The sequence below is a fragment of the Dreissena polymorpha genome, chromosome 1 (assembly GCF_020536995.1).
Source record: "Dreissena polymorpha isolate Duluth1 chromosome 1, UMN_Dpol_1.0, whole genome shotgun sequence".
Taxonomy (NCBI): domain Eukaryota; kingdom Metazoa; phylum Mollusca; class Bivalvia; order Myida; family Dreissenidae; genus Dreissena; species Dreissena polymorpha.
Genome location: NC_068355.1, coordinates 93,110,447 through 93,138,112, shown reverse-complemented (window position 1 = coordinate 93,138,112; position 27,666 = coordinate 93,110,447). Strand labels below are relative to the sequence as shown.

Genomic DNA, 27,666 nt, shown 5'->3' with positions numbered 1-27,666 from the left:
TCTTATGATCTATGCCTTCACTTGTCAAGTAAACTTCTGGAAAATAACTATCAGGTTGCTTGTTTTACAGGATATGGTTTCTGATCGATCTATCTTGGTTGGGTTTTTTTAATTGTAAATATTATAATACATGTACATGTATGTACTTGTAATAAATGTTTATAATTTATTAGAAAATCAGGAAGTCAAACAAAATTAAATTGATCGTTATCTCGTAAAACGGGGAGTTTCCCCCGCGTTGCCAACGCCGAGGGCCGCCGCATCGGCTTATCAGTTTTGCCGATTGTTAACCGCCGCGTTCAAATTTATGCAAACGCCACGTATAGCGGGATTTTCTTAATCTCTCTCCAGGTCAATCCCCGCGGAGTATGGAGGGAAATTGGGGAAACGCGTGGAGTGTACTGTAAGTATACTGTAATAGAGTCAGGTTGAAACGGATGTATTGGGGAATTGTTCGAGTCGGGATTTTACTATCTGTGCGGGAAAGTTTTAAAACAATTAAACAATATAAAAAAATATATATTTTTAAATGACTGGGGGATTTTTTTTAAGAGTCAAAGCGCACCAAATGACGTCTTTTGACCAGCGCTTCCGTTAGCTTTTAAAAGTTGGAAGTCCTGACTTCCGAGCCTAAATTATGGACGTCCCAGACATACATTTTGAAGTCCCACTTTATAAAAACGCGTCTTTCTTTAAATTTTACCGAGTACACTTCATTCCGATATAACTTGTCAGGTCATTCATGCATGTAGACCAATATGTATGCATAGTTTGGCAATCTCAAAACACGTTATTTAAACTTGTCAGGTCATTCATGCATGTAGACCAATATGTATGCATAGTTTGGCAATCTCAAAACACGTTATTTAACTACTTATTGCATTATGTGTTATGGCCGTTGATATAACAAAATACATTATTCAATTTTAGTATTTTCGAATGCGTATAATTAAACGTGTTATCAGAATCATTTCCAGATTTTATTATTCACGGAAATTTAAGAAAATTCTACCAATACAAAAACATTTCTCGTGTATTGTGTGTACAGATGAAAATCATGCAAAAATTTGACTTCATGTACAACATCATGTCATTCTTCCTTATATAAGACTTAAATATTTGATTGCTGAATAAAAACTTTGTAGCACAGAGGTCGCTAATATTATTGTATACAGCTTCACGTGGGGACTGCGTGTATTTGGCTGCCTGAGCGCTAATTGGCTGATGCGCTTACCAAGAAGAATTTGATTGACAGCTGGCAAAAATTAATATTGGCCACTCGCTGAGAAATTCATTGATAACAGTACATGTAGCTCTTAGGCGGAGTTAACGGTCTGAATAACCCGATTTACTGTTGAGATTGGTACGTGCTGTGTATTAGAAAATAGCTTACAGGCGGATTATCGGACATCCAAAGGACTTCCACCATTTGCATAATGGACGTACGACTGCTGCTTTCGGGCGTAATTTACGCCAGGACGTCCACTAACGGAAGCGCTGTTTTGACGCTGTTTTTCTTTGAGTTATAATGCACCACAGAACGTGAATTGACACGTTTAATTTAAAAAAATATAAATAAACGTCGGGAGGGGACACCCCTCCCGAACCACCCCTAGCAGTCCCGGGGCGCCTGACAAAAATCCTGTGGAAAGCACTGCAATATTGGAGCAATTTTCCAATATGGCGGATACAGCGTACAAAAGAAAAGCTAAGTCAATAAAAAGCAATTATTTATTGCTTTAATGGTACCATTTGGATGAGTTTGTGGTTTAGACAGGTAAACTTTAATGAGTTCATGCAGTTTCAGTGTTCCTTAACCCTAACATTGTTGATAACATTTTGCACCCATGGACAAGAGAGAGCACATTGCAACTCTCAGCAACCATTGGGTTATAAAACGTAGCTGGGGACGCATCTGTACTGTCCTTCTGATTTTTAACTATCAAACTCTTCTCACTTTAATATTTTCCCATTCTTACTTTATCTCCTTACCACCCGTCGCATAATTGTCAAGTTTGACGGCAGCAACGTACGATGTAGATGTACTCCTATAAATATGAGGTCGTTTGCATCGACCTCATATCGTTTAACGTTATTTTGCAATAGCATCGTTCCGATATGAATTCATGTCGGAAGCTTTAACGGCATCAAATTCATATAACAGCACAGAATAATCAATCAATAAATTATTAAACATAAAATATAAACATTATTTTACTAATTGCATTAGAAAAATGTTTATACAAACTTACAAGTCAGGGGTGGCGAAATCAAATGTCCGAGTTGCCCGAGTCGTACATTTGCTTGTCTGGGCAACTGATTTTTTTCAATTAAGTTGTCCGTGGACAACAAGTTTTTTAAAAGTCGGGTCCAGGTATACAAAAAAACAACATTGTATTAAAGCCGTAATTAAGTTTTACAAAACCGGATGTTGACATGCGATTACATTGCCAGTGCTATTTGCGGACAATCAAGCTAAAATACGGGCACTCTCCCGCGCAGTGATCTCCCTCATTCCATAAGAGACCAGGAGCATGCCGCATTTTAAACATTCGGCCCGACTGTTAGACAGTGTACAGACTGGTTTCTTTATTTTTACAATCAGACAGAAATAAAAAGTATCAAAGTAAGATAATCAAAACACGGTCTACCTTGTTATTTAAGACGACTTTAATGGTAAAAATGGAACATTTAGTTTTTTTAAATCTTCAACAACGGAGCAGAAACCCGAAGCTTTGAGCAGTCCACCTCCCATAAAAACTAAAAAAGATTATGATAAAAAATATGATCTAAGTAAACGCACCAGAACTTTTCAAGAAACTTTTCTCACAGAATTTCAATGGTTACCAGTTGATGATAATCAAATTGCTACCAGAAGCGGTGCAGAGCCTGAGTCTGATGAGGTCGACATATTGGACTACTTTAATATTTAAGATGACGATGTACTTATGTTCAACACATGTTTTAAAGGGATCTTTTCACGCTTTGGTAAATTGACAAAATTGAAAAAAGTTGTTTCAGATTCGCAAATTTTCGTTTTAGTTATGATATTTGTGAGGAAACAGTAATACTGGACATTTACCATGGTCTAATATAGCCATTATATGCATCTTTTGACGATTTTAAAACCTAAAAATTATAAAGCGTTGCAACGCGAAACGATTGAATAATTTGGAGAGTTCTGTTTTTGTCGTTAAATTTTGTGAAACTACGATGATTGCTTATATAAGGTATAAAATACGTCAAGTATGTGTACTTGGCGGAATAGCTCAGTAGGTTAAAGCGTTTTTACTTCAGGACTCTGGCAGGACTCCAGGGGTCACTGGTTCGAAACCTGGTCCGGGCAATGTTCTTTTCCTTTTTTTAATTTTATTCTTGATTTTTTACTGGAGCTTTTACGATCCAATGTTTACATTTATCGATATAAAGCATTTAATGAATAAGTTAAAAAATGCCAAAATCTGTGAAAAGGCCCCTTTAATAACACTAGCTTTGCAAGATTAAAAGTTTTAGAAAGTCTTTATATTGTTAATAATTTACTGCTATAATGAATGTACTATTGAAATACAACTATAAACAAAACTAGCAAATCATACTCATTTTGGTATATTCCACATTGTTTTACATTAATCAATAAATGCATTTATAATTTATATAAACATTAACGGACAAGTGTAGTTCAGCAACGGACAAGTTAAATTTCCTAAATGGTTGTCCGTGGACAAGTATAGTTTTTTGAGATTTCGCCACCCCTGCAAGTAATGATAGTCCAGTCCTTGAAACACTACCACTGTTCAAATTCCATATTGTTGCCATATACATGTAGCACTGTGTAAATTGAAAGTTGCATAATGTTACCTCATTGGTCGGTTATAAATACATTTTTTTTCAATATATAGTATTCGATTTAGACGAAAATAATAATTTACGTGGAATGTCATATTAGTTTTCCATTAAAACTTTGATCTTGCTGTGTGTGTTTATGGACGTTATTAATTATGTTATACTTATTTTTGTATTTCATTAAGAATTAGGACGTGTAGCCCTTTTTGTTAACTGTTTTTAGCAAACGATTCGCGGCTTAATAAGACACGGAAAATAGTTAAAGCGACACTTTCATTTTAAGGTTTAATGTGAACAATATTAAATGAAACCTTTTTTGGTATTAATATATTTTATTGACATGTTAAATTCGATACTTGAAAAGGTGTTTAGTCTTTAAAAATATGTCGCTGATATTGTTAATTTCAATAACTGTTAATATGCTTAATGTTGTATAAGAAATTGAATAGTTTCACTGAGTTGTATTCCCGCCTAAAATCCAATATCGTAAAACGCGCAACGGTTAAGAATAAGGTCTAAATTAGTTTAAGTATTCAGATCTGAATATCAGCAGCTGTGCCAGCTGGGAAGCCCCGTTTTGGCTTTAACAACCGCAAGCGAAACGACATACTTTTTTAAGTCTTGCACTTAGACTCCATGATCACAAGTATAGGTCCCTGCTGTGGCGTATGACACCATAGTGTTATTTAGTATTGGTCGGCACAGTATCTGATCATAACGAGAAAATTGGTTTGTGCTGAACACAGGGGCAATAAAACCACAGATCTATCAATAAACAAGATTATTGAGATATCTTTTATTGAACACCGCGATAAAAATGCTCAAACCACGGACTCTAGATTACACGGATAAGAAACATGGCAACATTCTCAGAATCATCACTGCTATATGTGTAATCACCTAACAATTTGTCTCAAAATAATTTATATATTTGAGTTGAAGACGATGTACTGTTGTATAAGTCTGAATAAACTATCTGTCTGCCTGTCTAAATCTAAGCAGTCATCGTCCCAGTGAAAAAAAATCTGATTTGAATAGTTTGACATGATGCCCTGATGTCAAAATACGAAATGACCCGCGTAACACCGACCGTGATTTTCAAGAATCTTTAATAAATTGATAATTTAAGGTAAATAACATTTCATATAATTATACATAATTGCCTCGTTGATAATTAACAGCAAACGATGAATGTTTTTGACACCCATTTTATTTCAAGTATGCATGCAAAGCCGAATAAAATCGAGAGGGTCCGCTATATACGCTGTTTCATCATAAATTTAACACCCTTTCTGTGTTATAAACAAGAGCTGAAATCGTTAATTTATTAAGATTTATTTATAATAAGCTTTATTGATATGTTTCGTGAACAAAATACTACAATATATTCCATAAAAAATATAATAATCATGGCAAAGGAAATTCAATGGCCGGTTTCTAAACAAAAGCATAATCGCCAAGACCGTAGCATCAGTTCAGTGCGTTAGGAACGCGCGCTACTTTCTTCCGCCTTCATTCCTTAATTACTTTCGTTTTTAAACAATTTTTTTTCTATCGTATACAGAATTCTATTCTTCTAAGCAAGATGTAATTTTTAAAACTGAACTCCAAATATAAACGCTACAAATTGGTATTAAGTACGAACATGTCAACCGTAAATCTAGATTCTAAAACTCCAAAACGGTATGATATTTGCAAAAGTTAAAGTTATAACTCGCCGGGCTGTCGAAATCAGAAGAACGCTACAAATTGGTATTAAGTACGAACATGTCAACCGTAAATCTAGATTCTAAAACTCCAAAACGGTATGATATTTGCAAAAGTTAAAGTTATAACTCGCCGGGCTGTCGAAATCAGAAGAAAAACTTAATATATATTTATATATCTGTTTACTACGTTACGTAAGCTTTCTAATGATATATAATTTGTCAAAATCTGCTGAGAAATGAATCTATAATTTAACAAAAGACGTGAGTGGGTACAGTACAGCCAAAGCGGCACAAACATAATCCGCGGCTACGCCACGGCCAGATTATTAGTCCGCGGCGGCCGAATTGTGTGTTCAGGCGGCGTATCGCCGTGGCACTCGGCATCGATCCGCGCAACGACGCCGAGTCTGTATTAACCTCACGTACTTTCGCGGAGTAAATCCGCCGCATACGTACGCGGCGGATCGAGTGAAAAGATATCCACCTACATGTACATACATGTATGTGTAGCGTAGAATTAATTACGCGCAACTGTTTATGTTTCGTTCGATTATCATTATTAAATTTGTAATCCGAAACACACTTCCGAATTTTAATGCTAACGCGTCCTTTGGCAAATTCTAGCGTCAAATAAACAGTGCTAAAATATCCTTTGTTTCATAAAAAGCGCGCGAAAATTATGCAGACATGTAGAACGTCGTTTGGAAAGTTTGGGTGTATTTTGTGTTGTATAAATACATGAACATCACGTCAGGCGTAAATCGTGTGTTCAGTGGAGAAAAAAACGCCCCGATTAGACGTTATTTCATCATCTCTATAAATAGTAACAAATGCCAAAATGTATTTGATACTTAAGGAAAATATCAAGAATGTTTGTGTATCGTAAATATTTACCAGCATTTGCTTTAACACTGGAATATACGGGATTATCGGGTAATAAGTAGCGATATTAACTGTATAATATGAACAAAATAAAACGTGTTTATATACGCATATTCAAACAATAGTTATAATAAGCTGATAATTAACAAAACTACAAATCCGTCGTCACCGTCTTGATTATTGATGTGGCTTCAAACTGCTAATTTTCTCAGCTAAAATATAATAGCGGAATCAACATGCAATTAATTTATAAATCCACCATATGCTGGAGCCTTGACCACTTGTATGTGCGAAAACATAATTACGTGACCTTGTTTATGTGTGAAATACATACGCTACGGGCGGGAAACAAACTTAATAATTGGCCAGACACATTAACTATGCTTACATGTATATGCTAATACAATCCGCGCACAATAAATTTATTATGATTTTAATTATTATTATAATTGTTCTTTCAAAATTTGTTAATTACATGTAACTAATAATTTAAAAAAAAATTATTTCATGATCGCATCGACTCGGCATCATGTCGCGGACCGCGGCATGCCTCGGCAGACAGATGCGAAGTTTCGTGGCGAAATGCGACTTGCCGCCGCATACTGACGCGGCTTCAACGACTGACGCGGCATCGACTCGTTTCGCCTTGCCGCCGCGGATCGCGAAATACGTTTGTTCCGCTTTGGCTGTACTGTACATCAAAATGTATAACCTCGGCGCTTCGCTGTACGCTAATTGTACAAGATCGATAGCCACAATACGGTGAAACGCGCGTTGGTAAAACATAAAATGTGTATTTCTTGAGTTTATCTCGCTATAAATCCATTAATAACAATGGGAATATACTAAAACGTATATTTTTTGAAAGAGGAATTAATAAGCAACAAGATAACGTATAAACCAATAAAATCGGATGAATAATTTTTGCATAAGATTGAATTTACTACAGTAAGGGTCAAATACTCGAATCATCTCCTAACAATGTACATGTACACTCCGTGATACAACTGGTAGTTTTAACACACATATATAGGTTCCATTTAATTAAAGAGTACAGAAAGCTCAGTGATTTTTTTTGCTCAAATTTACAGCCGATTTTCGGCTGCTTCCCAATCGCAAAAATACATGTTTTTTCCCAAAAATCTGACCAAAATTTCCCCAAAAAAGCCCAACTTCCAAAAAAAAATATTTTTTTTTTTATGTCTCAACTTTATTTTTTTAACGTCTTACAAAATATATAACTTGAATTTAGTCATTTTTGTCCATAAATCATTCCCAAACTTGCCACTTTTATTGATTAAAAAAAATCCCAATTTGACCAGACTCCTTTTCTAGGAAACTCCCTGAACATGCACTTAAAAACAATATTACTTCTGTTACTTATAATCCTATTTATAATGCTTATTTTTTCCCAATTTCATGGTTTATCGCGCTATTTTTCCCAATTTCACGGTTTATCGCGCTAATTTTCCCATTTCAAATGGCACAGGCTGTAACAAATTAAAGCAAAAAAAATCACTGAAGCTAAAAAGTGATGTGGTTTGTTGTACAACAACAATTGGTTATGTGTAACCTATTCAAAAAATAATTTCGTTTAAGATAATTCAATGTAATTCTATAAACGACAAACACACTTCGTGTGTTGTGTATGTTTATTTTTAAAAATGTACATAAGTGGTTTAAAAGCACAATTTTTACACATTTAAGAGGTAATCGCACACATTTATGTCTAATTAATGATAATTTTATGCATTAGCAAAGATTTAACGAGAAAAACTGAAGTTTAAAGTGAACTCAATTTGCTATAGGAAAACGGCGGTAGCCGTTTAGACGTAAGCGGGGTAGCTTACGTCTAATTATTTGGACTAGATGTAGATGTAGATAAAGCTGAGAGTTGAATTATTGCAACTAAGGTAGCACCTATATGAACGTTGACGAGTGACGTCACGCGCACCTGCTAAATGACCCGATTTTCTACTGGAGGGCAAAACGCGCATAAACAGAAGGTCTATCTCAATATCTATCTCATAGCACTGCCTTGACAAAATCAACAATTTTGTTGATAATCATGCATAATATCAAATATAATTTTACTTATTATGTCTGAAAAGACATAAGCATGCAAGGATCTTTATTTTTAAATAATATTGTTATTATTTGTTTTTACTTCAAACGAACTCGGGAGTGGAAATCCATTTAAGAGCAAGTACGGTATATGGTTACCACAAAATTTCTCTACTTGCACTTCTTTGCGACCATTTGAAGTTAAAACAAGTCTCAGAAATTGTAATTCTTTCAGAATAAAATAGATTTAATGAACGAAAACAATTGAGGATACAGACAAACAACAAATAGATAGATTTTATCTTAGCAACATATGCATGTAGTAACCTTTATATGTCTAAAAAAACTAACCTTGTTACACATTAAAAAAATATTATTGATTGATGTAATTGATTTATTTAATTGAGACACCAGTTTTGACACTCTGTGTTGCAGCATAGGTGTTAAATTGCATCTTTGTTCATCACAAATCGATTATCTCGTTATGATCGGAGACCGTCCAGACAAAGACAACAGGGTGTCATAAACCAAGGCACATTTGGTCCATGCCATAAACCACATGTTGCAGACGATTGTCTGTTCATTAAACACAATTCATGATACCTCCATGACATCTCTTGGCATTTTGAGAAATCATTAAAGCCAAATTTTAAAGCAAAAAAGAAAAGTTGCTTCAACAAAATATTTCAACATTACAAAATGACGAAATCTGTCAAAAATGGATTAACAGGAACAAGTGCATTATATTAGCCAGTTAATTGAATCATTATAATACAGTGTTCAATAAATATAATTTTAACATATTGTGCAGTATTACTGCTACGTAATTAAGGGATCCGGCAAATGTAAACTTCGCTAGTACGTGTAAAGATTTTACGTTACTTCAGTGTACACAATACCATCATGAAAAGAAGCTATCACAATATGGTAAAAAATACTTGCGTTAAAGAAATGAAATTTATAATGTGTTAATATTACAATGCTAGACTTTAAATTATCACTAATCATCACTAGCACGGACTCTATATGACAATATACGCTCCGTGTCACTAGTAAAGAGATTTCAATATACATGCAAAGACAATTCAATTTACATAATATGCAGGTTTTTTTCCGCGTTTGTATGATAAAATTTATTAACATTGGCATTCAATGTTAACGAAACGAAAATTTATTGATTGGAAAAGTATATACCGTTAACCATAACATTTAAAATTTTAATGTATTCCGTTTTTGGCTTTGTTTGATAATTGATTAAATGCACCTCTTACAAGCTGATAGAAAAACAACCTATCCATACCACTAATACCACTAATAATTATTATCAAATTAATAAGTGTTTTATTATTGTTGCAATATCATTTATTAAAGTCTTACTATCAGAAACAATAAGGCAAGTATTTAGTATTCCCACCACGTTTACTCTGATGCTTATAACTACATTGTTTTTATGAAGAGGGATCGATATATATATGTGAATATACATTTATTGGTACTAAATATAATATATTAGCACTATTTTCTTTTAAGATATTCATTTTTATTTCGCATTTGTTATCAAAATATTGACGAAACAAAAGCCCTTTATACATGCTTTACGTTACTGTAACCAGTGTTTTTGCCCTCCAGTCAATGCGCATGCGCGGAAATATCGAAATGTAAACAATAACAATCAACGTTCGTATACTATATTACAATAAAGTCAGTTGGAAGGCTAACTGAAATAAACCTTAATAAGATGCGAGTTAATTGGAATAAAATGTGTTGACTTTCGAAATAAACGCTGAAAAGGTACGAACATGTGTTGTGCGAATTTGACATCTGTCAATTTGCCCGAATCAAGTTGCAGCAGCTTGTTTTGATTTGTGACATTCAGAATTAAGATTTTGCACAGAGGAAATACTTACTTTCTTTTTCATGATCATATCCCACAATTACAAAATAATCCACCAGCCGAGACATCACAAATAATCCCAATTATATCCAGAGTAATTCCGATTTTGCTAAGTGGTAGCCATTTTCAACACTCGAGAATTCATGGTGGTGTGAAAGAATCGAATATTGTAAAAGTCACAAAATGATTACATTTTTTTACGTAGCGGCGCGTATATTTACTGTACTTTTCCGCAAATTTCCTTACTGTGGAACATGAAAGACAGCAAACTAAGAATATGTTTTACATATCATTTAAGACAAGGTTCATCACTCATCGAGTTATTCGTTAATAACAAGTTGATGGTCCATTAAGATTTGCAAAACCTTCGTACAGGGAGACAAATAATCATTTGAAATGTGTACAGAGTGCACACGAATAACCCCCCGTTTTAAACATGGCATCAGAAATATACAAAAACTTTTTGCAACGTTTTAAAAGTGAACATAATAAATGTAAATGCTTGCGATCGGATTCAGCGATTAAACTTTGGGTGCTGGATTTTGGTGTTACATTTTAAACAATATGGAATTGAATTGATTGAAGCAAATCAATTCTAAACTCAAATATCATATTATTCTTATTAAACTGCATGAGGATTTACACAATACTCATTAGACGGTATATGTTTTCTAAAATTGTGTTTGAATACTTGTAGTGTCCGTGAGAGAGTAAAATTAACGATGCCACGTCTTGTAATCGAATTAAGATCGTGAAAAAGAATTAAGGAAGCAAAATACAAGGGCGTCAGACGAGAAAAAACATACAATACCAATATACGAATATATGTGTGTTATCTAGACAGCGTCTATAGCATTTGTCAAAGTGTTACTGTTGCTTTAAATTCAAGTAAATATCACCGCGATAAAAGTTGCATAGATCTAGGTGTCCAACTGACGCAGTTTTTATTTGTGAACGTTAGCTCACAAATAATGCAGACGCAATTTTGCAAATCAGTATGCCTTAGCTACGGTAGGAACCGTAACCCGTGACTGCCTGTGTGGATAACTCCATTAAATTTAAGCAGACGACGAATTTGCCTGTTCTCACTGGTACACTACATAGTGTGTTCAACTTTCGTGAGTCTAACAAGTTAAAAAGGTTTGAGTACTGAGACAAACTACGGCTTCATACTAAATTTAACCTCAAGCGCTGAAGGACATAATAAAGCTTCAAAATACACAGATACATAGGCATTACAAAATCTGATATAAGCGGTTCACGCCCGAGGGATGGCATGCCAGTAATATAATTTGACGGGTCAATGCAATAGATTGGGGGGATTTTTTTATTTAGAAAACAATATTGTTTAAGAATTTACTTCATGGCATCACAATTCACAGTTAATACAGGGTGCAGGCAGGATCAACGGGGTCCACAGATGATTACACACGGGCTGGACAGAATGAAACAACACAGTTGGGAACTTTATTGTTGCAAATATATATAGTTATTGAACTATGTTTACACAAATCTTAGTGCATAAAATACGTTTATTCTTGCAGTTTGTGATGATATCTTCAGATTTAAGAATACATTATTGAATACTTTTGAAATCGGTACCACAATTTCACGTTGCGTGCAGCATAACATTGTAAATGAATGCTTCAAAAATTTTGCCAAGACCACAGGCTTAGATATATAATTAAGTTAAGTAGTTCTGTTGTTGTTGTTTTTTCACATTGAAATAAGCCGCATAAAGTAACTGTCTTTTATGCTCTAATTAAAATTCTTCAGAAAAATTGTTTAAAAAATTATTTGAAAATAGCACCACTTACCGCTGTGTTAATATCCATTAACATCCATTTGAAAACCCCATTAAGTAACGTTATCCTGCACCCTGAATAGCAATACAATTAAATTAATTTGAATTTACTTACCATATAACTTCTCAAAATGTTTGCTAAAAATGGACAACATACTTGTTACTTTTTTAGGATCAATGAAATGAACATTATTTAACTTATTTATAAAAACAAGATTTAATATATTTATTAATGACGGGTTGTAAGAAAAAGAACAAAAAAAGAACGCTTTCGTGATTCGGTCTTTGTGTTCTTCACAGTTTCAGACAGATAAAAAAAATTGCGAGACAATGTATTAAATCACACGAGAAAGGGTTATCCATGCAGTCTGGATATTGAGAAATGACGAGTTATAGTATGGTGGGGTTTGAGTTAGTGATCGAACCTACGACCCCTGAGTTCTGGCGCCACAAGATCACGGATCTGCATAACATAAAAATTTCCTCTTTGTAGTGGATTTCCGTTAAAAATGCTATTTATGTGAACACTGTTGTTGTCATCCACTGAAGTCAAACAGGACTGTCGTTATTTAGACGATATGAAAATACGCGCGACAGACCCTTCATTTAACCTAAGTAATGAAGCACAATTTGTACTGTGTCAGACAACAGAAGTCAGTCCAGCATTAACTTCAACAATATTATAATTATCGATATGCTTGAAGATATACTTTTTATTCACCAGTTGTTTTAAATTAACGCGGAAGCATAATAATAATAACAGAAATTCTCGTGTTTCAACCACTGGCAACAATCAGCTTCGATATGTTTGAACGAGCTTTAATAAAACGTCGATCTTGTATAGAAATAGTGCCAATCAAAGTGTTACGATCGAAACCCAAATTACTAACTTTGCACTGGATCCCTAATATACTTCTTCACCTGTGGAATAAGGCCAACATTCAAAATTTCCGATTTAATGAGCAAACTGACAAAGCCCGACCATACGTATAACCGCATTCAAAACCATCATCTTAAAACATTGTGTCAAGCATTCCTTCACCTCGCTACTTTGTCCCCAATGGTCAACAAAGTTTAGTTAATATATAGCAAGCGGACTATAACCAAAAAGGTAAAACCAAAAACTTGAAGTATACAGAGTTACCTCCCTAATCAAACCAGGAAAACCCCAAATATTTCGTATGAGACGTGTAAATCTAAATAAAATGGTATGCATTTTTCAAATCAAATAAACGAATCTTTTTAAAAATAAAATTCAATACAATTCTAATACATTCATACTTAACTGACTGCTTCCATACATGTTTGTTATCATCATACGACGCTACAGAAATCCTTCAGTCAGGTCTATTGTGTGCTGCTTAAAGTAATTCATCCATGGGAAGGGATGTCCATTCTTTTACATTATTAATCAAGCTTTTCTTCTTACGTCCTCGACGTCGACCTGCCTCTAGCGTCCCACGGAGAACAGTCATGCACAGAGAGTCGTGCCTGGTGACGTGTCCAAGCCAACTTTCGTCGTTTGACGTTCGCCAGTAGGGGCTCTTGTGTACCAACACGTGTAGCAGTCATGTGCCGGACGTACTCGTTGGTCTTGTGCTCCGTATTAGAGCAGTCTTCGGAGACATATATGTTCAAATGTCTGTATCCTGCGTTCTGTTTCCGCGTAAAGCGTCCAGGTCTCACAGCCGTTGAGAAAGATGGAAACTACGAGGAACTTAAAGAGCCTGTACTTTGTGGGACAGCTGATGGAAGCTAATTGACCTGCTTGTCCAAAATCTGCTAAGTCAGGCCATCGATGCCGTCCCAATGGCAATGTTTATTCTAACTTCAGCGGTACTGGTACCATCGTTGGACAGGGTTGCATCCAAGTACTTGAAGCTGGTCACTTCTTCTACCTTCTCGCCGTTCATGGTGATGTCTGTGCTGGTGTTGGTCGCGTCGTGCTGTTCACCATGATGTTTGACTTCTCCATGCTGTCTCCGTCCTGTATGCTCTTGTCCTTTCATAGAGTCTGTCGGTGAGATCTTGAAGTTCAGTGCTGGTTACACCCATGAGGTCAATATCATCAAGTAGGAGATGGAGTTTTGGTGGTCACGGAGAGTCTCCTGCATTATCTTCTCAAGGAAAAAGTTGAACAGGACTGGAGATAGCAGATATATCTGACGGACGCACGCTGATGTCCTGATGAAGCCCCCCTGCTGTCCAATGAAGTACTGCACTGGTGGCGTTGTCGTAGAGATCTTGAATGCCATCCACCAGCCCTTCGTCAATGTTAAATCCTCTCATAACATGCAATAGGCCAACATGCCACTCGCGGTCGACAGCTTTCTTAAAGTCAATAAAGTAGTGGAAGGGGTCACGTTGGTGTTGCAGGTGTTTTTGTATTGATGACTCTGCAGTTGACGATCTGTTCCACTGTGCTCCACCCAGCTCCGACTCAAGCCTGCTCCTCGGCCAGCAGTTCCTCGGCCTTACTTTTCAGTCGATAAGGTATGGCTCATAGCATACCTTTATTGGAGTGACTGATAAGACTGACGGTGCGTTAAATTTCGCACAAATTGAGGTTGCCCTTTTTCGGAAGGGGTATGACCAGTGACTGGGTTCACTCATTGGGCCACTTCTTCTCCTCCCAGATCTTTTCGTAAGGTGCCCTCAATGCTACAGTCGTTGCCCCTCTTCTGTGCTTAATCAGCTCAGAAGGGACGTTATCCATTCCCGGATATTTTCCTGCCTTTAGACAACAATCTGTTTCTTCCAAAACTTTCTTTAGTATGGGCGGACATTTGTCGTCCGCTTCTGGTCTGGGATCGTTCTGATGGAGACTGGAATCTGGTTAGAGCGGATAGTTGTAGAGGTTACTGCATAATTCATCCTATCTGTTTAGGACTGTGGCGCTCTCGGTAAGGAGTTTCCTTTACCCGTCAGCGTCTGACATAACACTGGCATTTGGCTGATTGGTCTCCGAGAGGTTTTTGAGGTAGCTGTAGACCTTCTTACTGCTGCCTGCGGTCATCTTTTTGTTGATGATGAAACATTGTTCTTCAATCCATTCCTCCTTGGCCTCTTTCATGTTCTTCCTTTAAAGACGATCACACGAGATTACATATAAATCAAATCATGTTTGTTACTTGCCACTTTAACCAGAAATGTGTGAATCGTTCTTTCTTGTTTAAGTTGACTTGGAGTAACGATAACAACGAATCTGGCTGCTAACGAGCCGGTATCTGTCACCATTGAGAAGAGTGCAAGTTTAAACAATCCTAAAACATTTTTGTTCTTAATCTTTTCTCTTTCTTTTTATTGCAAATAAATCAGAAACAGCACATTTTATATTATGCGCAATTATCGGACATTTCAATAATTAAATCATATGTTAATTTACCCGCTAAATTCGCCGTACTTATTGTATTTGTACTAAAGTGGCCGCTGCCATTTCGGTTTCTTTTTTAGGGTCAATGTACAAAAAGATGCTTGCATAATTGAAAAGAAGAGTGAGCTTTCAATTGGTCCATTTGTCGTAACGTTAATATTGATTAGTCACCTGACAGTCGCGTGCTATTTTTGAGCTTTTTGACAGGCCCAAATAAACAGGAATTTCTAATTCTTTCTGATTTCCACTATAAGCCATAATTGGTACCATCTTTAAGCATTAAAATACACTACATTTTTCTAAAATTCTCCGTAGCGAGAAATAGCGCCGGCCAGTTGAAGTGACTGACCCCAATTGTAAGTTTCCGTGGTTCCTCGATAATTTCCGTAATAACTTTCGGCAGTGCATCGGCTTACTCCGTCACCGTTTGGATAGTCATCACACGTGTAAAAATAACATTTCAGAAAGTTTACAAAAAAACAAACCAAACAAAGATCAGAAGTTGAAGTTGAACAGTTCAGAAAGTGTAATGAAAGTGGTGTGAAATGTAATATCTAACAATGGTATGCTCCATCGAAATGTCATAACCGACATAACGGTCTGGCAAGGACTTTCATAAAAAAACGTTTTCGTGTTGACGTGGCTTTTGGATAGAAAAATATTCGGACAAACACTATTTCCCATTTGAATTTTCATACTCTGTAAACAAACAACAATGTCTTTCTTACAACTAAATATTGCTTAGAAGTTTAAGTGTGTGATTGTCAAATTAACCCATTTATGATTAAAGAATTTCTGTAAGAAATATTCTAAATATAGGAATAAACATACTAGATATCCCCGATTTTGGAAATAAATTGATCCGATTTAGAAGGATGGGAGAGTCCACTAGGCATAAATGGGTTAAAAAAATTAAATATATTTAAAAAGACTAAAATTTTGATACAAAAAGTGCTTACTCTAGACACTAAGTTTTCAAAATTATATTATTGCACAACATGCTTATCTAGATTGATTCATAGATGATGAATACAATTCCTCCTAGCCAAAGTCATTGATGAAAATAAGCAAAGTTGGAAAAGGCGCTGGTAAGTTGAACTTATCTGGCAAAAATACATTAAGATTTGTGTTTTTTTTTTCAGCCCTGGCTTTTACACACACAGAGATTAAGCTTAAACAGCCTTCACTTTAACTTGTTTTATAAATTGACAGTAATTCCTAGAGCGACAATTTGACAGCCTGTCACTGCCGAAATGTACATGTCATAAGGTATCAGAAATTAACATTTGTCTTATTCATACTATCCCCCGCCGATGGAATCGGGATGAGGGTATTGTTTTGGGATTGTTCATCAATCTGTCCATCCAAATTTTACTTCACTGCTATTTATAGGCAGTTACTGATTGGATTTCAATAGAAACTTTGTGGGAAAGTTCAATACAAAAAGACCAGCAGTCAATTGTATCAATCTGGATAACTCTTATCCGACGGATAAATTTTGGTTATCTTCATTATATTATAAGATAACCAAAAGATATCCACTGGATAAGAGTTATCCAGATTTATACAATTGGCTGCTGGAGGAGATGCGGACCTTTTAACCAAAGTTTTATTCCCCTTTTTTTACTTAGAAATTTACTGAAAATGTCAATTTCTCAAACACTATCAAAGCATTCAACTTGAAACTCACAACACTTGTACCATGTGAGACATTATTCGATTGACATCAGGAAACAACTCTGTAACGAATAAGATAAGAGCAATTCCCCTTTTTACACTTAGAACTTAGCACTTAAGCAATTGATATTCTATCCAGCACTGAGAGAAGTCGGGTGTGCAGTCTTAGACACATCTCTTGTTTGAAATTTAATTTAAAGTACATCCTAACTAGAACGGGGAAATGCTGTCCTGCAAGTATCAATTAAATAACCCTTGGAAGTTATGGCCTTTGGTTTACTTAAAATTTTACATAAAATGTGTGTCCAGAGCTGTTACTGGTAAATATTTCGGAATTTTAAATGAAATATGTTGTACAATGTATATCTTTACTAGCATGAAAAAGTATAGTACTGCAAGTATCACTGACCTTCCCCTTTAAACACCAGAGTAATTGCCCTATATTTGCGCGATAGTATGTCCATCCAGATTCACAACTTCGAACCAGATTTTTTTTATGCAATTTGTTGTAGATATTTACTACCATGAAACAGTATGGTGCTGCAAGTATATCTGACCATCAAATTGAAATTCATTGTCATTGTTTAGCTTTGATGAATCATCACAATACAGTCTTAGTTCGTGCTTTGCTGACATAAATTCTTATGAGGTTGGTACTCAGACGGATGAATCATGTCATGATTGTGATCTAACTGTTTATGATAGTGACTGTCTGGTTGACATTTGTTCATTCTTTTGGTGTGCAACTATAGCAGATGAAGAACTGGAAGAAGGATTCCCCATTGAGCGTGCCATATAGACTTAGTTAAGAGGTGTTACATTTAAATCTTGTGAAGCAACGCAAACTAATGAGAATATTGAAGCTAAATCATTTCCCTTTACAAATATATACCGTGGTATTAACTCTTAAAGTTTACAAAATAATGCAGCTTTTGCACAAACAATTATTACTTAATTAGCACCTAGTGACTATTTAGATTTTTTTTAATTGTTACATTGGTAGTGTTGAACATACCAGAAAAATGACTGAAATGAAAAACAATGAAATCATAGACATCTATTTAAAAGAAGGCAAGACTGCCAGTCTGTGTTTTTTAAAAGGTAGTGGTGCATCTGACTATAAAAAACAGTCTTTATCAAAGTCGCTTGAAAAAGTTATGAAAGGATACAAGTCTTTAAATAAGTCAAAAGGTAGACCATCGTTTGTGGACAAGATGAATTATTTTTTAGATAAATTGTGCACTTTCCCTCAAAAGAAAGAAATTGCAAAGAAGTCCGATTCTGAGAAAAATTGTGATAATATGACAGAAGAGACTGCTTCATCTGTAGTGTTGTCGCTTTCGTCCGATTTAAAGCATATTCAAAGTAACTGATACTTTGTTGATCAAAATAATGAACTGAAAGGCAAGTTAGGTATAGGACAATACTGAAAGACAGAAAGGATTGAGATAGAAAAGTGTCACATCTAAATATGCTTTTGCTATCCAAAAATGAAACTATAAAACAAGTACGTGCTGCAAAAAGTTACGCACCAACACAAGTTGAAAACTTAAGTCTCAGGCAGAAGCTCAGAAAAAGAGAACGAGTGAACGTGAAGAGATAATACTTGAAAGAAATGTAAAAGCAGATGAACTTTCTAAGAGTCTGAATGACACCATTTAAGAAAATGAATACCCTTTGTCTCTTCAGAATGATAACACAGTAAATTTATATGATGAAGATGCTAAAGCGTACAATAAAGATGCAAAGCAATAAATTTATGCATTACTTGGTCATAACGTCACTACTAGTAAAGTTACATCAGTAATTGAAACAGTTTTAAAGTTTGTGAACTTAAAATCTAACAGGTTACCTTGTCTGTCTACAATAAACAACATGAATATACAACGTTTGATTTTGTCTCAAAAACAATTGGCTGATAATTTATCCAATAAAAGTTACCTGTGCCTCTTAAGTGATGAGACTTCGAAATATGGGAAAAAAGAAGGTTTCCATCTTTGTGATGATGATGGGCAACTTTATATTATGGGGCTAAAAAAACGTAACCAAATCAGGGCAAGACCCTTTATCAACCTTGCAAAACAATCCAGTTAGTAAACATATTTTATGAAGTATTTTTTCTACTATGTCAGACATTGCGGCCGCACAGAAAAAAGCTTAATTCTTTATTAGAAGATTATATAAAAATTAGAATAACAGAAGAGCTTGGGCAAGTATGGTATGATATGTCGTATGCTAACAGATGGCTATAAGTAGACTCAATAACTTTTTCTGCGGCTTGCACACACTTGTGCATATAGCAGAGACTGCAAATAAGCCTATACAAGTTTCAGAGGAGGCATTTTTTGATGGAGAACCTCATATATCAGACCCACATTTTAGAACAGCGAAATAGTCAGGCACTACAAGATTAATAAGAACTGCAAGTACGGCATTTTCTTGCGGCGGAGACGAAAAGTGTGGTGTCTACGAAAGTTTTAGTGTTTTTGTTAAAGACTTTCTGAAAGAAAACTATCTGTATTCATATTCAGAGGTTTCATGGAAATCGTTTCAACATTATTTTGTCCAATCCTGCAAGTGTTTGTTTTTTCTTCATGATAAAATTACTGAATACTTAACAGACTGCTGTAATGGACTTCTCATATCTGTACACCATGACATTTCTAAACATGAATATGTAGCTTGGGTCAAAGCATTGGGACTCATTTCTCACCTCATAACAACACCCCTTTCGTTGTTTCTTGAAGATACAGATATACATATATTGGACAATGCTCATTATTTCTCTGAAATCATTACCTTTATTGAACAAACTGTACTGAATGTACAATACTTTATTTGTAGGCTTGTACTGTCATTTGAAAAAAAAGATACAATGAACAGAAAAGTGATATTTAAGAAACTAGTGGAGCACAGGAGACATGAATAAAAAGGTAATAACAATCCTTAGTACATTACTGTCAACAATACTTTACTCTGTGAAAATACTGTTCAGTGACCTTCTTGAGGATGGTGAGTGGGCACAAGTGTCGCCATCAAAACGGGAAAAAACCAAATCTGTGCCAAAAAACAACACGTTTTCAGAGACAGTCTTCGGGCATGTTGATAAGATTCTATGTGAAAAACCAAACAAAAGCACTATAGCCCAAGACTCATATGTTATGTGTTTGTCACAACAGGACGTTAAAGTGATTGGAGTCGTTTCGAGTCACTGTGACCTTGACCTTGACCTAGCGACCTGAAAATCTATAGGGGTCATCTGCCTGTCGTGATCAATGTACCTATGATGTTTCATGATCCAAGGCCAAAACGTTCTTGTGTTATCATCCGGTAACCATTGCACTGTCTCGAGTCACTGTGACCTTGACCTTCGACCTAGTGACCTGAAAATCAATAGGGGTCATCTGCGAATCGTGATCAATGCACCTATGAAGTTTCATGATCCTAGGCCTAAGCGTTCTTGAGTTATCATCCGGAAACCATTCACTGTTTCGAGTCACTGTGCCATTGACCTTCGACCTAGTGACCTGAAAGTCAATAGGGGTCATCTGCCAGTCGTGCTCAATGTACCTATGAAGTTTCATAATCCTAGGCCTAAGCATTCTTGAGTTATCATCCGGAAACCATTGCACTGTTTCGAGTCACTGTGACATTGACCTTTGACCTAGTGACCTGAAAATCAATAGGGGTCATCTGCCAGTCGTGATCAATGTACCTATGAAGTTTCATGATTCTAGGCCTAAGCGTTCTTGAATTATCATCCGGAAACCATTTGGTGGACGGACCGACGGACAGACCGAAATGTGCAAAACAATATACCCCCTTTTCTTTGAAGGTTGGCATAAAAATAAAAGATAGAAGGGCATTAACTCTGCTGAACATGCTAGATTTTAATATTATATTGTTTCACTTGTTTAGTCATGTTATTTGAACCCTAATATAACACATACCTTAAGTAAATTTAAAAGAAAATCAGACTTTAGTAGTCTTTAAAACAGAAGTCTATAGAAATTAATTACACATTGAAAGATTTCTAAGGCCCAAAATCCGTATTATATTTTCCAATTTTTAAAAGATAAACATTTGAAATATTGAAACTTTTCATCATACACTTAAAAAGTATGTATAATATAGGTTTTAAATATAGTGATTAAGTGAACATTTTCCGTCATTTTCCAGAACCTGAATAAAATGGAAAAATATATCAAATTTTAATGGGTCATAACTATGGCTGGCGTTGTCCAATGCTTTATAAACATATAGAATAAAATTTCAGGACAAACAGCGTATTTCTAAGTATTGAACTATTTTTTTTGCTATTATTTTAAATTATATACTACCACAATGGTATTTAATTTGATCTTTCCACACTTGTATTTCAGGCTCCTGGATATCCACAGTGGTTTATATAAAAATTACGGGTAACAGAGCAGCATCAACATATGAAATAAGATTGATTTATAAAGAAAATAAAAAGGTAATTGTCTTTGCTTCATTACTATTCAACCCACATTGCGAAATAACAAATCTCTGATAATGGGAATGGAGTGTCAAGTACGTCTGTCTGTCAATCCCTTACTTTTTTCAGAAGTTGTCAAAAATATGTTATTTTGTGTTGTTCAAGTCGATATCAGTGTGCTTCGACTGTCCTGTTAGTCAAGTAATGCTAACCAGTTCAATCAAATTTATTGTTTGTAATATAGAATTAAATTCTTGTTACAGATAGGAAAAGAGAGTATAGTGAGACCGCAAAACGCCTGTTACGGAAAAATTTGTTAAACTTGTTTTTTTTTTCACTGAAGAATGTGTTTAGAACAATAAACAAGTTTCAAAAGGCGAGGTATGGGCGCCGCAATATTGTTTTTTTACACAGCATAAACTAAGAAGGCAATACACAATGTATCAAACCTCTCACGCAAAAAAATAACAAGTATACTTCCCTAAAAAAGGAGCAAGTTTAGTATTAAAAAGTGCAGTTTGAGTTAAACATATCGTCTACTCGTCCCGAGAACACTGCCCAGCAGGTAGCGAAAGACAAGAAAAGTAAAATTGTCAACAAAGATCCTAAGGCAGGGGATAAACGGAACAAGGAAATAGTAAACGAGGCAGACAGTAGTTTGAACGTAACACCAAAACAAAAGAAAAAGAAACAGAAACCAGACCAAGATGAACAAAATGACAACAAAATAATGAGTGAACTCAAATAAATCAATAAAAAGCTAAGTTATCTTCTGACAAAAGACAGCTATGAATTGAGAGATCTAGTAAACGGCATTGTGAACCAGCTGAAAAAAAGAATTGCTAGGGTCTATCACATTGAGAGTAGAATATTTAGAAAGGAACTCTTTGAAAAAACGGAAGAAAACATAAAACTGCCAAGAGAAATTGAAGAAGTTAAAACACGCCTAAACGATCGAGAGATGAGAATGAAAATCTAAGAAAAAGCCTAAAATGACAGGAAAAAGCAAACGAGTGCAAATTCAATGAAATAGACCAATACAGTAAACGTAGCAACATAAAAAAGAAGGCATATAAGATAAAGAAAAGGAACCAGCAACAGAAACCACAGAGAAGGTACTCAAAACAATAAACCGCCATATTCCGGACTTTAAACTGTGTCATTCAGATATTGACATCGCTAACAGAACCGGACCTATCGATTCTAAGAAGAATATACCGATTATAGTAAACATGATCTTGAGAATGAGAAAGATAGCTTTTATGCGCAACGCGAAAACACTAAGAAAACAAAAAGAACCTCTCTACGTCAACGACTACCTCACAAAGTTTAATGCACAAGTATTTGCATGTGTAAGGAAAAATCAGAGAGACATTGTAACGTCGACAGGGACACGGGATGGAAACATTTTCTACCGTGACGTGAACGATATTGTCCATAAAGTTGCACAGGACCAATTCTAGTACTAGTTAGGAATTCCCTTGCCAAGCACCTAAATCGGACAACAATCGCGCGACAGTGCCTATTTAGTGCTCTTGAATGAAACACAATTAACATTAATAAACGTTCACGGTTCTAACATAAATGAATCTAAGTTTTACGAAACATCACAATCATTCATAATTAAAAACAAACTAGATAAAAACATTATGGTCGTAGGAGATTTCAATATTGTTCTTAATCCATTATTAGTAAATAAAAATGGAAACCTTTATACTCACTAAAAAATAGAAATATTTTGAATAACATGATTGGAAATTACAATTTGATAGACATCTGGTGTACAGTTAATCCGAACGCGAGCAAATTCACCTGGCACTCAAAAACAAAACCAACAATATTTTGCATATTATCGACACATGCAACATTAAACCAGGATTTATGACTGACCACTCGCTAGTTGAACTTAAACTGCATAAAATACAGCCTGAAATAGGCACAGGATACTTTAAACTCAATAATATCATCTTATTAGATACTCAATACCAAACGCAAATAGAGCAGGAAATAACCTATACAGTTCAAAATAACAAAGATTCAAACCCAAACACCTTATGGGAAATAATTAAAGGTAATATACGCAACACAACAATACGATACACATCATTTAAGAAAACACAAAAACTTGAAACTGAAACCATACAAATCATTGCAACACTTGAAAAACAATTGCATGAAACAAAAACAAATGATACCACCGCCATTGAAAATGAAATTGCTTCACAAATCAAACACTAGAAGGAATCTATCACACACACCTCAATTGCATAATACTTCGAGCGCGGGCACAGCATGTTGGACACAATGAAAAAAATACAAAATACTTTGCAAATACTCAAAAGCGTAGAGGCGAACAAAAAACGATACATAAACTAGCTGTAACTTGCCGTGGCATAACAAACAGAAATCAAATACTAGAAGAACAACGTCTATTTTTCAAAACCCTCTACAAACGAAAGAATGTTGAAAATAACACCCTTTTCAAAATTACACACCATGCTTTAAACGAAGAGGAAAAGCAATTATGTGAATAATTACTGACTGAATATGAATGTGGATTAGCTCTTAAAGAAATTCAAAATAACAAAAAGTCCGGGATCTGATACTATCACTATCAAGTTTTATCAAATATTTTGGAACGATATTAAAACACATATTACTAATTCACTCAATTTTTCGTTAAACAACGGAAGTTTAACCACGCTTCAAAAACAAAGTATAATATCACTCATTCCAAAACCCGGAAAGAAAACCTTAAAATCCTTGTCAAACTGGCGCCCGATAAGTTTACTGAACAATGATTAAATAATAGCAACTAAAAGTATAGCAAACAGAATTAAAAAAATATTACCGTCATTAGAATTAAAAAAATATTACCATCAATCATTTCAAGATCTCAATCTGGTTTCGTTGAAGGACGTTACATTGGTGAAAACGTTCGTCTTAAACAAGAATGCATAAACTACTTCAACAATTCAAATAATTATGGTCTAATATTCTTTGCAGACTTTGAAAGGGCGTTCGATTCACTTGATCATTTATTTATGTTCTCTTGCTTAGTAAATATGAATTTAGGCGAAAGTCTCATTAAAGGGATCTTTTCACGCTTTGGTAAATTGACAAAATTGAAAAAAGTTGTTTCAGATTCGTAAGTTTTCGTTTTAGTTATGATATTTGTGAGGAAACAGTAATACTGAACATTAACCATGCTCTAATATAGCCAATATATGCATCTTTTGACGATTTTAAAACCTAAAAATTATAAAGTGTTGCAACGCGAAACGATTGAATAATTTGGAGAGTTCTGTTTTTGTCGTTAAATTTTGTGAAACTACGAAGATTGCTTATATAAGGTATAAAATACGTCAAGAATGTGTACTCGGCGGAATAGCTCAGTAGGCTAAAGCGTTTTTACTTCAGGACTCTGGCAGGACTCCAGGGGTCACTGGTTCGAAACCTGCTCCGGGCAATGTTCTTTTCCTTTTTTTATTATTTTTCTTGATTTTTTACTGGAGCTTTTATGATCCAATGTTTACATTTATCAATAAAAAGCATTTAATGAATAAGTTAAAAAAAATGCCAAAATCTGTGAAAAGGCCCCTTTAAATGATTCAAACTATTCTATACCGATGTTAGCAGTATAATTATTAACAATGGCTTCTATTCTTTTCAAACAGCTTTAACATTGAACGAGGGGTTCGACAAGGGTGTCCACTTTCACCATCGCTATTTATTATGTGCATCGAGTACCTATCTATCACATCAAATCAAATGGAACAAACACATAAATGGCATATCGCTAGAACCTGACGAGGAAATCAAACAGTCCCTATTTGCTGACGATGCAACTTATTTTTTAAATGACAATTATGACTCTCCATAACCTAATAGAGTCTCTAGCCCTATTCGGAATGACATCGGGTCTTAAACTAAACAAAGTAAATGTACTGAGCTACGATAGTAGGTTAATTAAACCAAAGTAATGTCCATCATAAAAAAGAAATGAAATTTAATTGGACATCAGATGAAGCAACCACGTTAGGTATTACATTTACAAATGATTAAAATGAAACAGTTCTTAAAACATACTGCCAACATTACATTTTTTTTTAACTGCTTAAAGTCTCTATAACGCTCAAAATAAACGAAAATTTCGTTAAGTATTTCGTAAAATAAAGTTAACACCTTTACAATAAGTGTTCCTTATAGCAATAGCCAAAATTTCAACGCTAGATGTGGTATCATTACATAGATTTTTGTAGATACAAAATGCTCGTTTTTATTTATTTGTGGCCACAATTAATTCCCGCGAATATATCTATTCATACGACACACGAACACCATTTTAGTGTTCATGTGTCGTATGAATAGATAAGCAAAACAATTATAAAAACGAGCATTTTGTATCTACAAACATCTATTTTACAAGACCACATCTGACGTTGAAATTTCGGCAATTGCCATAAGGAACACTGATTTTTAATTGGTTAAGTTTATTTTACGAACAATTGTACGAAATTTCGTTGATTTTGAATAGGAATGTTACTGGCAACACCGAAAACTTACAATAATCGGAAAAAACATAGTACTAAAAACGTTTGCGCTTCCTAAATTAATGTGTGTACTGACAGTTCTCCCAAATCCACCAAACGATATTATTAACGATTTAAAATCAACAATAATTAATTTCATATGGGACGATAAACCTGATAAAATTAAACGAACTCATTTAATTCAATCCGTAGAAAGTGGAGGTATCCAATTAACGAACATTGACGCATTCTTGAATGCTATCAAATGCAGCTGGGTTAAAAGATATCTCGATACCAATACGCGTTAATGGAAACTCTTCTACCAGAAAATTAAAAAAATTTGGTGATTCCTTACTTTTTGAATGTAACATCAGCAAAAATATTTTACATGAAATTACAAACGAAAACATATTTCTATCTTATGTTTTATCAGCATGGAGTAATGTTACTCATTATCAAGAAACACAAACCAACAGTTAAACTATTTTATGGAACGGACATAACTTTGAACAATAAGGCGTTTTTCTATAAATATTGGTTTGAAGGAAACATGTAATATGTCGACCAATTATACGACTACTGAATTAAGGACTTCTATTCTTTTGATAATATATGTTACACATACGGAATACATTCAAGTAATTTCCTGATGCACTACACATAAATCAAAAGCATACCTATGCATATTAAATCTAAAATCAATACAAATAACAAACCATGTACTCAAACAACATTTGTAGAAAACATACTTGCAGACGAAATAAAACGAACAAAATATTTTATGCACTACAAATTAAAAACCCCTGCAGAAAACACCAAAATTCAAAATAAATGGCAATTCCTGTCGAGAACAACAATAAAATTGGAAACACATATTTATCATGCCATATAAAGCAACTATTGATAGCACACTGAGAAATTTTCAATATAAATACGTCCATATAATCATAGCTTCAACTAAATTTCGTTTTAAATGCAACCTTTCCAATACAAATATATGTGATATATGCAGCGAACATATTGAAGCAATATAACACCTCTTCTGGGAGTGTAAACATATTCAAACTCTATGGAACCAATTGACTAAATTTCTAGAGAAACATTTATAAAATGCTAAACTGTTTCTCTTAAAAATCAGTTTTGGTGTAAATACCTTCAAACTACCATAAATTAATAACACTGTGAACTAAATTATTATATTAATGAAATATTTCATATTTAGCATGAAATACAAAAAAAAAACACCTACTTTGAACTGTTTTATAAATTATTTTAACCTTAAGGTCCAAATTGAAAAAGAAATAGCCCTCAACAATGATACATGTCATATTTTTGAACAAAAATGAACACACGTTAACTTTCATAATCCAGTCAAGTTGGTTTTTACTTCACTTTACGCAACTCGTTTTTTATTATTATATTTAAAAAA

General features: G+C 34.6%; 2 protein-coding genes across 5 annotated transcripts in view; one reads left to right on the top strand and one right to left on the bottom strand.

Moving 5' to 3' along the window:
• Positions 1 to 10,531, bottom strand: part of LOC127840819 (myotubularin-related protein 13-like) — a 156,374-nt gene extending 145,843 nt beyond the window's left edge. For all 4 annotated transcript variants that reach the window (XM_052369244.1, XM_052369239.1, XM_052369253.1 and 1 more), the window contains exon 1: positions 10,406 to 10,531. In XM_052369244.1, coding sequence (XP_052225204.1) covers positions 10,406 to 10,460 — 55 coding nt within the window. In that variant the 5' untranslated portion in view covers positions 10,461 to 10,531. The remainder of the gene's footprint in view (positions 1 to 10,405) is intronic.
• LOC127841010 (DNA-directed RNA polymerase II subunit RPB11-a-like) overlaps positions 1 to 27,666 on the top strand; it is a 492,318-nt gene that overhangs the window by 195,184 nt on the left and 269,468 nt on the right. The window lies entirely within an intron of this gene.